General features: G+C 41.5%; 1 protein-coding gene across 1 annotated transcript in view; it reads right to left on the reverse strand.

The window, feature by feature from the left end:
• Positions 1-15,230, reverse strand: part of Tom1l1 (target of myb1 like 1 membrane trafficking protein) — a 51,291-nt gene that overhangs the window by 20,404 nt on the left and 15,657 nt on the right. The window contains exons 7-8 of the mRNA XM_004669985.2: positions 14,450-14,566; positions 633-766 (exon numbers count right to left, since the gene is read on the reverse strand). Of these exons, the coding sequence (XP_004670042.2) occupies positions 633-766; positions 14,450-14,566 (251 nt within the window). The remainder of the gene's footprint in view (positions 1-632; positions 767-14,449; positions 14,567-15,230) is intronic.

Raw genomic sequence — 15,230 nt, forward strand, 5'->3', positions numbered from 1 at the left:
TTAAGGTGTCTGAATAGTAGGTGGTTTATTTGCATTATCTTACTTAATCCCTTAAAAAAATCAAAACTTGCTGGGCATGGTGGCTCACGCCTTTAATCCCAGCACTCAGGAGGCAGAGGTAGGAGGAGTTCGGTGTGAGTTTGAGGCCACCCTGAGACTCCATAGTGAATTCTAGGTCAGCCTGGGCTACAGAGAAACCCTACCTTGAAAAACCAAAACAAACAAACAAAAAAGTCAAAACTTCCAAAGACAGCAACAACAATTTGAGTCTTAAGAAAGCTGGCCACTAATCTGAAATCATCGTGTAGATCTGAATCCAGGCCTGTTCACTTCTTTTTGTCAGACCGGCCTCATTCTTTATCCACTGATCAGAAATGTACACACTGTTTCACTAAATGTCCTAGTAATTATCAACAGGAATGGTGCCTCCAATGGTGTGCAGTCGGTCACTTCAACTAGGAGGAACACCTCTGCATTGAGTGAGTAGTGGCCACACAAGAAAACTGCCTCATCGAAAATTCCATGCCTTCTGAGAGGGAAAGTTCAGGAAAGAGTGTTCTCTTGCAGGCACTCTAGTCCCGTGATGATGAAACTAGAATGTCGGGAGGGTAAAGGGCACCCCGGCAGCTCACCTCTCATAGCCAAGAATGGCATTATTCAGATCCTCATTCACTTGAATTAGCTCAATAGTTACATCTTCATTCTCCACCACCACCAGCAGGTCCATGATCCTCTCCTGCATCTCCCGGCCTGTCTTGTAAAGTTTCTGTCAAGGAAAGGAGAGTGATGCATATCGCCTGTGTTGGCACACCTGTGATCACTGCCCTGTCACCTATGACAGACTCCCAAGGCACTCACCTGCCCACCACAGGACAGTGTTAGGAGATGGCTGGATGTGATATACCGAAGTAATGATGTAGAAAGAAGTATTGTATGGGAAGTTATTGCCTGTGCCATGCTGGGGGAAGGAGATTATTTGTTTGCCAAATTTTAGTTTTCTTCTTGATAAATGAAAAAAAAAATATTTACTACATCTACATTAAGGGTTGACATAAAAAAAACAAGATGTATGTAATCAAGAAGTCTGTAACTATAAAGAATAAACATAAAATATCATTATCGGTGATGGAAAATGTAGTTAAAAGCATTTCTAGCACTGTGGCATGATTTTATTTCCTATTATGCTATAATATTTAAGTTACAGTTACACCACATTCAATGTGAACTGAACCAGGATTTAAAAACTCATCATAAAAGCCAGATGTGGTGGTGCACACCTTTTATCCCAGGCCTTGGGAGGCAGAGGTAGGAGGATCATCATGAGTTCAAGGCTACTTGAGACTATATAGTGAATTCCAGCTTAGCCTGTGCTAGAGGGAAGCCCTAGCTAAAAAAACAAAAAAAAAAAAAAAACAAAAAACAAGCAAACAAAAAACTCATCATAGGTAATGAATGACCTTACTTGAACTACTTAAAATCCATGCCCTGAGCCATGTTGCCACCTGTAGTGATTTGAATGTAAAATGCACCTTCTCCCAACACAGACTCATGTGTTTGAATAATACTGAATCTCCAGTGGGTGGTGCTGTTCAGGAAGGCTGTGGAAACTTTATGAAGCAGAACTTTGCTGGAAGAAGTGTATCACTGGGGATGGGCAAAGATGTTACAGTGTGGTGGTTTGAATGAGATACCCCCATAAACTCATTGTTTTCAATGCTTGGTCCCCAGCTGGTGGCAACTTGAGAAGTGGAGGCCTGCTGGAGGAGGTGTGGTTGGGGTGGACCTTGAGGTTTACTTAGCCCCTAGTTTGCCAGTGTTAGGTTAGCTCACTCTCTTGCTGCTGTCTTCACTTGCTGTGGGAAAGGGGATATCCAGCCACTGCTCATGCTATGCTTTTCCCCGCCATCATGATGCTTCCCCTCGAGACTGCTAGCCAAAGGCAAACTGTTCTTCCCCTCAGCTGCTTTGGAGCAGGTGTTTTGTCCCAGCAATGAGAAGGCACATGGCCAGGCCCCACATCTCTCTCTCTCTCCCCCCCCCGCCCCACCATATATAGATTTCTTTCCTGTCTGAAACTTCCTGTTCCTACCATGCTTTCCTCACCATAGTGGACTCTGCTGTCTGGAACTATAAGCTGAACAAAGCCCTTTTCTTTCCTTAGGTTGCTTCTGACTGAGTATTTGTTCATAGCAATGAGAAAACCATGGATATATCACCCCTCAGCTATCTTTTTCTTGTAAGTATCAGAGGCAGTTACAGCACACTTAACTGACTAGGAATCTCCAGAACTGTGTCTTAACAAGCACCCTGGAGTGTTTCTTATGCATCCTGACATTTAAAATGTGCTGCTTTGCAACTGACTTTCTTCTAGGCAAGCCATCAGTATAGCTGAGGTGCACACGTACACACACACACACACACACACACACACACACACACACACAATGGTATCTTCGCCATCCCATGTTGGCTGCATTCACCTGCAGACTGCACAGCAGCAACAGGCGAACACAGGGATGTTTCTCCTCTCCGCAAGAGTGGGAGCGCTGACTGACACATCACATGATTACACCATCTGGCTTCTTCTTGAGAAAGCTTCAATGAAAAACTTATGCTTCTTAAAGCCATTTAGAGTCTCAAACAATCTATTACAAGATTCCTGACAGAAATTCTTTAAATAAAACTATTGCTAAGTGGCATTTAGACTCAAGGGTAAAACCTACCTCCTCTGCAAAAGCATAAAAATATTTAGGAGATAAAAATGAACCAAAAAAGAAGAGGATGGCTGGGGATTGAACTCAGTGGATGAGAACTTGCTTAGTAAGCACAAGACCCTGGGATTCAGCCCTCAGTACCTAAATAACAAAAAAGGAACGGGGCAAACCTACAGAGGAGAGTTAAGGTATATAGTATTATATATAGCCAGATAAACTGTCCTGTTTGCTAATGACATGGTCACTATCAAAAATGGTATAATACAGGGGTCAAAGTTTCTTCTGGAAATTCCAGATGTCAAATATTTTCTGCTTTTCAGGCCATTTCTGTGACCTGAAAAGAACTCAAGTATAGAAGTAAAAGACTGGATGTGGCCCAGTTCTAATAGCACAAGGGCATGTGGTAGGCTAGAGTCAGAGAGCTAAGACTTGGGACTCAGTAGACCAAAAGTGTTGCCAACATACATGCCTGTTACCAAATTATAAGAAATTAGACTAATATTTAACCTTGGGTTCGGGTTTTTTTCTTGCATTATGTACAATACAACAATAACAATGCCTGCCTTGCACAAGTGTAGTAGGAAATACAGTAATTGAAGCCCTGTGATGCTCAGCATATGATAGGGTGTCTATAAATTCTTTATTGTTGCTTGGGGAGGGGTCACTAGAAGCTTCTCCAGATAACTCATATTGTCCTGTAAGATTTATACTATTACCCAGGGTCCAGTATCACACCAAGGAAAGAACTGAGTGCATCTGATATAAGTCAGTTGATGAATGAGAACTCTTCCTCTTCCTTTGTTCTTGCTCAGACAGTACAGAAATCTTCCTTCTTGCTGCTCATAGTAAGCCTTGCTAGAGCATGGTCAAGATCAAGGAATACAATGGATAGTAGATGCCCAAACAAAAATGCAGAAATTAATGTGAAGTGAAATTACAGCCAACATCAATAGCCTCCCTGTCACATGAAGACCCTGCCTTTGCCCTTTGGAGGGACAGATGGCAAGGAAACATGAAAGAAGCCACATCCTTGCAGGCTTGCAAAGCAGAATGTGAAAAACCTCTTCAAAAGCCAGCCCACTCTGATCTTTGCAATTGATGTCTGTCTCTGAGGAGGGCCATGCCACCTGCAAAGAGCACAGATCAAGCGCTGCTCACGACAGTGATGTGCCTGAGCTTGCCATGCAGGCCTTTGTCAGGCGATGAATGTGGGGAGCCCAAGGAAGCAAGTCAGCGCACATTCACCGTGGCTAGTGCATGTGTCCAACCCAGGGCACCTGGAGTCGCCTTCCCACAGAGGGAAGGCAAAGGCAGGCTTCCAAGTCAGAGTAAACTTAACAACTCAAAAGGCCCCACAGCAAAGCTTTCTTCTTCCCACACCTATGGCTCTCATGACAAGGAGACTTCCCTGCATCTTCAGCACCAAGTACAGTCATCCCCATTTGCCAATGCTGGACACATACTAAAAACAAGAAGAAGGAAAATAGTGAAAGCAGCAAATAATGTGTTGGCATGAAAGTTTCTCTGGAAGTAACATCTGTATGGCATTATCTATTATCAGCCTGCAACATATTTCCTCCCTCCGAGTACTCCCCACTCAGCCTGTAAGACACCCAGAGGAAATCCCCCCCACCCTGAAACAGAATGAACTACCAACATGCTCCTCTAGAAGATCATTAGCCTATCAGAACCCTTCTGATCTTCTCACTACATATGCCCAACATTTCACTCCGCAAATGCTTTTGTCTTCAGAAAGTCCTTATGTTCTTTCTAATTCTTTTAACCCTAGGTTAATTCTTCAACAGAGCACTATTCAATTCAACAAATGCTTAATAAATTCATCTAGTGCCCAACGCATGTATTGTAAATAAGCTTAACTGTATGAAATGCTGTTGTTAGGTACTTAGACATTCTTTGGCAGGCTTGAAGATCTTTGAGGATGAACCCATCCCTCAAACAGTTTTGAAACCTACCCCCTGTGTTCCTAATAACATTAATTTTGAGGAAGGAGGATATATTTACAAATGGCTTGGTCAGTGCTTGTAAAATACTCTTTAATAAAGACAGCAGAAATGTCTCTTGCCCAGGCTGTGGTAAGAAGAAAATCCTGTTCTACAGCATCAAGAGAGCAGCTTGAAACCAAAAGGTGAAAAGACATGTTATATTAAGAAGATGAAAGGAATAATTATGCCCTTCATGAGATATGAACTTGCAGAGCCCAGAAGCCCCTCCCTCAATGCAACTGCTTATAGACCCTCAAAACTAATCCTGCCCATTTCCTGAATTCTAACTCAAAAATCTTAGCTTTTTTATTATCCTGCTTTCTCCCTTTCCAAACAAAAACAGTGAGAGGTATCATGAGAGAATGACTTTATCCCTGTGCTTTTTTTTCTTCACTATCAAGTTTTTCCCTTGACTAGTTTACAAATTATCTCCACAGGATCAAATTTTAGATTCCTATGACTTAATATTTCTCTAATATGCTAAATTGAGTCCTCAACTAGCTGTACTTTCAAAAGCTAAACTCCCTTTACCCTTTGGAAAACTATATGATTATGAGGTTCTGAATCTGGAAAACCTGCGAGATTGTAAATCCAGGTTTGCGAGGGGGAGCTCATAGACTGAGGATAATCTGTCCTACTGAGCTCGGCATAGAGTAAGAAACACCACCAGGTATGAACATAATCATGACTCCAGCATGTAGAAGTTCAAGACTAGCTTGGTCAACTCAGCAATGCCTTGTCAAGAAAAAAAAAAAAAAAAAGCCAAAGTCAAGTGTACACTGCCAAGAGAAAAAAAATTCAAAAACATGCATTGGAGTTCTTCATTCCTGTGAGCAGAACAGCAGACACCTTTAAGTCAGACTGGTTAAAGCCTCACACTCCGCTCTGACAAAAGAAATCTAGTCTCTATCAAGTCAAGTACCAAGTCCACAAGCAATACAGTGGTAAAAATAGGAAAAGAGTGTACAAGAGTCCCGTGAGTCAGCAGGGCGTCAGGACACAGTGGTTTAGTGCAGACTTGAGTGGCAAGGAACAGAAATCAGATGGAAAGACACAGACAGGGAATGGGTTCCAATTAAATAGACCCCCTAGGGCTATACAGATGGCTTAGTGGTTAAGGTGCTTGCCTGCAAAGCCAAAGGACCCAGGTTCAGTTTCCCAGGACAACCACATAAAAGCGAAATGCACAAGGTAGCACCTGAGTCTGGAGCTCATTTGCAGCAGCTGTAGGCCCTGATGTGCCCATATTCTCTCTCCCAAATAAATTAAAATTAAAATATTTTATAAAAAATAGAAGGCTGGAGAGATTGCTTTGTGGTTAAAGCACTCATCTGCAAAGCCTAAAGACCCATGTATGACTTTCCAGATCCCACCTAAGCCAGACACACAAGGATGAGTCAAGAGCAAGGTGGCACATGCCCCACTAGGTGGCACAAGCATGTGGAGTTCGATTTCAGTGGCTGAGGCCTTGGTGCACCAATTTCTCTCTCTCTCAAAAAAAAAAAAAAAATTAAAAAAGCAGAATCACTACTCAAGTGTGAGCACACTAAGAAGGAATAGTTCCAGGTATGCACACTGGGCCAACCAGTGTTTGCATGGAGCCTTCCGCTATGTGCTGGCCACCTGCCTTTGGACCTCTACATACAGGTGCCAGTACCTGCTGCCTTACCACATGGCAGGAAGAGCCCAAAAGAGGGATTGTGTACAGAGGGCAGCCTTGAAAGCGTGGATGCCATAGAAGGAGAGGATCCATACCATGTTTTACTCTCCTTGTCCCATTTCCTGCCAGCATTTCCAGCTAGCTGAACCCAGTCAGGAAGCAACTGGCAGTCCCAATAGCAGATTTCACTGCAGTATTTTATATGAACTCTACTGGTAGTATAGAAGAAATACAAATATTTGACAAAAGAATTAACAGCATTCCCCACACCATATCTTTATACATGAATAACAAAAAGCATAGAAAATATAAAGTTAAACATCCCACAGAGTCTTTATAAACAAGTTGATCTGATGCCAGAACCCATTCAACTTGAACTGACCAGGTTGACTATTGAGTTTCTCATGTACATTACTTTCACATTTTATAATAACATGTATTTCCAACTAGGGATTCTTCAGCCAAATAAGTTTGAAAGTGTTAGTTTGAACAGACTTCTAACCCAACATCATAGTAGTGAACTTAACAAGCTCTAAAAGGAAAAATAGAGTACACATTTGGTTTTGTAAACTTGTCCAACCTTGTTCCCCTCTTCCCTCTCACCACATAGCATAATAGCAAGGAAAAATGCTCTCTCAAATTGTTTCCTACAATATGATCTTTCTTTCCCATAATTTATGATCTCAGTGTCACCAGAAGGATCATTCTAAACTTGGGTCTGGTTATGTAGCTCTAATATATGATTATGTGATTCCCCAGCTTATAGACTTGCTTATATTTTGAGACAGAGTCTCAGTTTATAACCCAGGCCAGCCTCAAACTCAAGATATTTCTGCCTCAGCTTTCCAAGTGTTAATATCATAGCTTTGCAACCACTCCTGGGCAGCTAGCATGACCGAATTATTTAGTTATTTGGTGGGTTATGTGTGTGAGAGCCGGTGTATATGTGTGTGCATGTGACACAGTGATGGCGCGTGGGCTTCCCATTCTCCTGACTCTGCCTCCCACCGCCACAGGCACACATCACAGACACATGTGCTACTCTGTGTTCAGCTGTACCTGAGTGCTGCGGAACGGAACTCAGGATAGCAGGCTTAATAAACAAAATGTTTTACCTGCTGAGCAATCTCTCCTGTACATTATATGCTTTTAATCACTTTCTCGGCTCTGCTAATGATCAAGCTCACTTTTAGGCATGGCATGAGGAACCCAATAAATGGGACAGGTCAGATCTTCTCTAATGTGGAACTTTATGATTCCAAGGTGTGGGTTTAAATCATTACTTTACCCCTGCACACCTGAGTGACATGATAAGCTCACAAACATTTATAGTGAGGAGTGGTAGGGATACTTTAAAGGGTATATCTTGAGAACCCAAAAGCCTCTGGTTTTCACTGATACATTTTGAGAAATTACCTATAGGATTTCTCTAGTTTTATTTTTTAAAGTAACACTTAAAACCGACCTCTTACACAACCTTTCTGAGTTCATAGGTAGCACAAAAATAGAGTGAGGCCTGAATTTAAACCTGTCTGTTGATTCCTAAATTACAGAAAAATCAAAATCTGAAGATGTTCAACATTGTCTATAATGAGCACTGCCAAGAAACATAGAAGGAATGTGGAGGCTTCTGCACACTGAAGACTCTGGGAGCTGGGAAGAAGATGGCACAAGGAGGGATGGATTGGATGAGACAGAGCGACAAAACAACCAAGCAAGATCATAGCTAATCATGCCCCTTTTCCCATTTGAAACATGCAGAGGAGAAAGGAGCAATATTTCCATGAGGGAAGAATGGTTGGGACAGAGAAGATCCTTTTTCCTACTGCTGGGATGGGGACACATCAAGGAAGAACACATGAATCCTATAACCCCAAAATCCTGCTATCAGTGCATCCCACATGCATCATTCCATGCTGAAACCCAGAACTCTAAAAGCAGACACTAGAGCTGGAGAGATGGCTTAATGGTTAAGGCACTTGCCTGTGAAGCCTAAGGAACCATGTTCAACTCCCCACATCCCATGTAAACCAGATGCAAAAGGTGATGCAAGCACACAAGGTTGCACATGCTCACAAGATGGTGCACACATCTGGAGTTCAATTGCAGTGGCTAGAGGCCCTAGTGTGGCAATTTTCTCTCTCTCTTATAAAAAAATTACAGAAACAAAAACAAAAAAATTATGGTACCATTGACATTTGGATTCATTCATAAAATTTTACATCCTAAAAGACAGACTAAATGGTTGAACCTTCATCAGGTCCTTAGAGGGAACACCTAAATCACAGGGCCATAGAGAGGGTATGATGAAGACTAACCTTAATCTCCTCCTGTTCCTCTCTCTCCTATCTCTTTTATATTACCGATCTTTTTAATTCCTTCTTTTCCTTGGTGCTGACCTGTAACTCCCAGTACCAGCATGTGGCTAACATCCCCAATGAGCTGTTGACCAGAGAGAGACCTACAAGGTTTCCCAAAATAGGACAGATTTCAGTCAGAGTACTTGAGGACCCATCAAAGCTTAGTGGTAAGACCCTACTGCCAAAGACACCATAAACTGTTGGTACAGAACATGGAGTGACCTGGATGGAATCTGAAAAGAGAGTCAGTCCCCAGACAGCTCATCTAGTGCCAAAAGGTGCTACATGAGCAACTGGGGGAAAAGATGAACATATATCCAAGCAACTCATGGTCTAAGCTACTCAGCAGCAAACAATCTGATGTGATGCTCACACAAGTGCACACAGCCATGGTGGGCAATCAACTGCTCTTGATTTGGCTAACTGATCTGCTCAATAGAATGGAACCCATAGCTGGAGCTGGGAAACAAGTCAGAACCATATCCAAAAAATGAGCCCACTCTCCATTATCAAGCTCCTACCAATCATGGGCTACAAGAGGGTCTACACCTATTAAATCCTCTCTAAAATACAATGGTTATCCCATTTATCTGGTGCTAACTTCACTCTCTGTTGCATAATTTGCTTCTCTTTTTCAAATGGATGCAGATCCTGAGGAAAGAATCAGCCAATCACACCTCAACAGGGTCCCAGCTGAAACTAAGAGTAATTGGGAAAATGAGAAAGAGTTCTGCTTTCTTGGTGAACCTGGTACCAGCACAAGGGTGAATGAGATAGACACCATGAACACTCAACTACTACTAAATCATATATCCAGACACACAGAGGCTCCCAAGACCTCATCACTGAAACAGACCTAAAATGAACACAACATGGCTCAGGGAAATTTGTGGAAGAGCAGGCAGAAAGAATGTCAGAGCCACAAGTTGGGTCATTATGCACAGAGACATTGCCTCTTACCCATAACTGATGGCTAACTCCACAATGCATGACCCATATTCTCCAACGAGGAGGGTCTCTGAAGAGAGGGCAGGACAGGGAGGAAGCCAACGATGGTACCAACATGACTATATACACACTGTGTACATAACTAATTAAAAAAAAAAAAAAAAGAAACAGCCACCAACACGCACAGCAGCAACTACATCCTCTCCTCAGCATGGGGGAGCTAGGTCAGCAGACATTGTCTACCAGCTGACACAGTCCCATGCAAAAAGCAGGTCACCACCAGCTATCCAACCATGCATTTGAGGGATCAATGAAAGAGCTAGCAGACAAGAATGTGTAAAGCAGAATCCAGGCAACAAACAGAAAAGCAAGTTTAAAATAACTGTCCTTAGAAAGACAGTAGAGAAAAGTACAACCATGACACACACAAAAAGATAGAAAAACCAGGTATATGAACAGGTATATAACTAAGAATATAAAACCAAATATACTTAAAAATTGTATTTATTTATTTATTTTTATTTGAGTGAGAGAGAGAGGCAGATAGAAGAGATAATGGCACACCAAGGCCTCTAGCCACTGCAAACAAACCCCAGACACATGTGTCTCCTTGCACATTTGGCTTTCATGGTTACTGGAGAATCTAACCTGGGTCCTTCGGCTTTACAGACAAATGCCTTAACTGCTAAAGCCATGTCTCCAGCCCTAAAACCAAATATACTTTTAAACAAAACATATAATAGCTGAAATAATGCATTTAATGAAAAGGCTAAATAGGGAACCTAATACAGAAGTTTTAGAGAAACTACAATCTGTATGGATTTTTTTTTTCCTATCACTACAGCAAACAAGTATAGAAATAAAAAAAATAAAATTAATAATAAAATCCAACTAGAAGTCTCATTGTCTAAAAAAAATTCCATAAGAATAGAAAACATGGAAGATGGAATATTTGAGATCAGAGCTAAGTATGCTCTAGAACTAAAAATATACATGGGAAGACCCTATTGCTGATGACACTGTATGCTTGTAGGACACTGAGAAGCCCTGGAAGTGGCTGGGCTGGAAGCCTCCTCCCTTCTGGTTAGCTGTCATAGTACTGGGAAGTGCTATGCAGGATTCTGGGGGAGAAAATTCACCAACAGTCTTCCTTAGCCATGGATCCTAAAGGCTATGCCACTGACCAGTCAGGCAAGATGTGCCCAGTAGTGCCAGAGTTGCATGACTGTTACAGGGTAGTCAACTGTTTCTCCAGTTGGATCTTAGGCCCACTCCTCCAGTGGTGGGCTGCCATTTAACACGGCAATAACTTAGTACTGAAAAACCTAATCAAAAGCCTATGGCTCAGAAAATCATAGGCCTTAAGAGTTGGGGCTAAATGAGGATGCTATTCCCATCAAATTGACCCCTTAAAAATTTATGTTTAGGCCCATAAATTAGTGCTGCTCTCACCTCTGGTCAGGAAAGTTTTGTTTTGCAAATGGTGTGTAACCACTTGGAAGACTCAAAACTTGCCAAGGTCCTGAGGATAAATGACTGCTGAGTGTGTGGCATTGAAAGGGAAACACTCACCAAGGCTCAGGGAACATTGTAAAAGAGGAGACAGCAAGAACGCAAGAGCCAGAGGATGGGGAGGAGGTCTTTGCTGGGCTTAGCAATAAAAGAGAAGCAGCCCCCCCCACCACCACCAAGGTTCAGGGAACACTGTGGTAGAGGAGAGATAAAGAATACAAGAGCCAGATGATTGGAGGAGAGCTTTGGAATGCTGTTGTCTGGACGTGAAGTGACTTGCAATCATGACTTCACACTAGCTGTCATTACCTGCACAAGACTCAAGATTTGCACAGTATTGGGCCACCAACATGACATCACAGATGACAAGGAGAGTTAAAAAAAAAAAAAAAAAAAGACATCAACATAGGAAAGGGGCCCAGTTGGAATAGGGAGGAGAAAGAGGGACAAAAGAAAGTAACGATAGGCAATGATGATCAAAATACATTATGTACATGTATTAAAAACTATCAAAAACGTTAAATGCAGGATGGAGAGATGATTCAATGGTTGGAGGTGCTTGCTTGCAAACATTTGATGGCTGGAGTTCTATTCCCCAATACCCACATAAAGCTAGATGTACAAAGTGACATATCCATCTGGAGTTTGTTTGCAGCAGCAGTAGGCTCTAGAGTGCCTATTCTCTCTCTCTCTCTCTCTCTCTCTCACCTTCCTCTCTCTTCTCTGTCAAATAAATAAATATTTTTAAGAAAGTTAAATACAGACTTCTGGATAAGATGGCAGTGTAGTAGCCATGCCAAAGCAGCCTTGGGTGGGGAAGGAATAAGCAGAAAAATAGCGAAATACACTCTTCTACTAAAAAGTGAAGGTGTATAAGGAATTGTCAACCACAGCAGAGAAGCAAGAGACCCAGAGCTTCTAGCAAGCAGGAAACCAGCCAGAATCCCACCACAGTGCCTGTGACCCCATCTGATCACCCACCGAGCCAGGCTCAGAGCTGCAGAAGCAGAAGCCGGATAAAGGGATTTTCCACTCACACCAGCCTCCCCACAAAGTCAAGAAACCCAAAGGGGAAGACAGCAGGGACCAGCTGAGCAGCTGCTGAAGAACACACAGGGGACTGGCTGAGCAGCTCCAGTACAACCCCAGGCAGCCTGCAGAGCCTCCCTTCTGCAACCTCCCATGCTGGGAACTGGTGGAGAACTTATCTATCCCCCAAGCCACACAGCATCCAGCACAACCAATCAGAACAACAGATCCAGCCACCCAAACAGTCCAATGGAGCCCACAGCGCCACTGAGAGGGACTAAGGTGAACACTAAGCATGGCTTCTCTTTCCAGATGGTGGTGACCTCTGGGGAGGACTCAAAAGGCACCATAGTGCTGAGAAGTGACAGAGGAGTGCTGTGCACTGAAACATCTCTATCACACCTGTCAAGGCTCAGGGTCCATTGCAAAAGAGGGGCCAGAAAGAAGTAAGAGCTAAAGGAAGGGTAGGACTCCTTACAATGCACTCTTCCAGACACTAAATGTGCTGGATATCCATGACCTCGCAGTGCTTGGTACTACCTGCACAAGACCCTCATAATAGGAGGAAAAGGTGATGACATCAAAATAAAAATAGACTAACTGAGAGGGGGAAGGAATATGCTAGAGAATGGATTTGTAAAGGAGAAAGTAGGGGTAGGGAATTATCGTGGTTTATTGTTTATAATTACGTCAGATGTTAATTTAAAACAAAAAAAAAGAAAGAAAGAGAGGCTGGAGAGATGAGGGGAAAAAAGTTAAATATACATACACATATACACACAAGCTGATAAGGGAAGAAAGGCCCAGAAGCTACCAGGAAGGATAAGGAACAAATACATATATGTTTACATATGCTCATGTTTCTCAGGACATAGTACAATGAACTTTCAAAACATTAAAGAGAAACCACAAAATGAACCAGAAAAAAAAAAGAAAAAGATTTTTAGACAGAGGAGCAAGAATCAGGGTTCCACACTTTTCATCAGCATCGCAGGATGAAGGAGAGCGGTGGAGCACTGTCTTCAAAAGACTGCAGGAAGAGAACCTTGTACACAGAGTCGCATCCAGCTAAGTTAATGAGAATTTAATATGGCAGCAAACACTCCAAGTTTGCTACCAGTAGGTGGGTATGTTTCAGCCATTAATAAAAAATAATTAAAGGAAAATATAACACCAACATGAGAAATGAAGAGTGGCACTCAGAAAATTAAAACCATGACTTGGTTCTTAACTTGTTTGGGAAGACTTGGAAACTGACTTTTTTTTCTATTTCTAAAATTATTTAAGTGTTAAGTTGAATGTCATATATATATAATTATATATATATAATTATATATATATATAATACATATTATTATATATATAATATATATAATCATATATATGTCATATATAATTATATATAATATATATAATACATATAAAATATATTAATATATATATTATATATATATATATATATATATATATATATATATATATATGGTCTGTGATGGGGTTTTGCCTTAAAATCTCAGGTGCTAGTATTACTATAGGACGCACTCCTACTCTTTGGTGCAGTTAATGAATACTAAAGTTTAACTTTGACAATTAGAAAAAATCCCGGAGGGAATGTGAAACACAGACTGCCCGACATAGAAGAACATGTAGATGGCCATCTGATTGCTGATGGTGTTGCTTACATGTTCATATGAGTCCAGAGGCCAAAAGACCAGTCCACTTGTTCCTCCATCGCCCAAGCACCTCTGTGTGCATGCTCCTTCCAAGTACACCTTTGGTAAAACCTTCCTTGCCCTCCCCGCTCACGACCCTACCACACGCTGGCAAGTGTCATGTGAGAGCGTCAGTAAAGCATCACCATGTTGTTTACAAACCAGTCTTGCCCGCTGGAGAGAAGTTCTAAAGGAATAGCACCTTTATTTCCATATCCCTTCCCACATCACAATTGCTCAGTGTCTGTTAAATAGACACAGAGACAATATCACCCACTTAATACAATGAGACTGTATTGCATATGATCAAGGCTCTCAACTACAGTAAGTTATTTTGAACAACAGGGTAACAATGGATCATGTCCAAATTACTACTGTGCATCTGCTAAAGTTATCCATGAATCTTTCTGTTAGGTTCAGAGATTAAATGAAGCCAGCATGTAAAGGGATAGGACAAAACCAGACACTATGAATGTGTGTTCCATCTCCAAAGTTGAAAGATCATACTAACCTGCAAAAGCTCCAGGTCTTCCTGGTTTGTAGACCCAGGAGTGTTCTCCATCAATATGGCAGTCATCACTTTCACATTCATTTTCACCATATCCAATTCACTATGCAACTTCCCAATCTGTTGAGAGCAACACAGTCTCTCTAGTCAGTAAATGTGACACAGGAAATGGCTATCTTGTTTCCCGCTCATAAGACATAAGCTGGAAGGGAAATGCCTTTGTGAAAATGAATGTTTGCAAGTAAAGATACATATAATTATTTTACAAATTATGCCCCGTTGCTTTCTAAGTGGAATTTACATTTCTTATGCTTTAGAAAAGTTTAAACTGAAGAGAAAAAAAAAATGAACCAATATGAATGGGCTTGTAAGTACCAGGTACCTAGTAACATAAATTACTAGGAATCTGGACAAAAGGACAAATGGTAGCCTGAGTTTCTTGGTAACCAATTAGAAAAGAGAAAAAAATGGGATTTTTTTGTTTTAGTCCTAATGGTATTACAGGTGGAAAAAATATAAAAAGAAATACTTTTTCTTCATAGTTGAAATTATTTTTCAAAACACAGAAGAAGCAGAGAGAGAGGAAGAGAATGGGTGTTCCAGGACCTGTTGCTGCTCCAATAGAACTGCAGATCTATGCACCACTTTGTGCATCTGGATTTAGGAGGAATCAAGCCTAGGTCAGCAGGCTTTGCAAGCAAGTGCCTTTCACCTCTAAGTGCCCCACACTTTAAATTCTAGGAGAAGCTAATCATTAATTTTCATGTAAAAAACACTCAATAAC

The sequence above is a fragment of the Jaculus jaculus genome, chromosome 9 (genome assembly GCF_020740685.1).
Source record: "Jaculus jaculus isolate mJacJac1 chromosome 9, mJacJac1.mat.Y.cur, whole genome shotgun sequence".
NCBI classification, from domain to species: Eukaryota; Metazoa; Chordata; class Mammalia; order Rodentia; family Dipodidae; genus Jaculus; species Jaculus jaculus.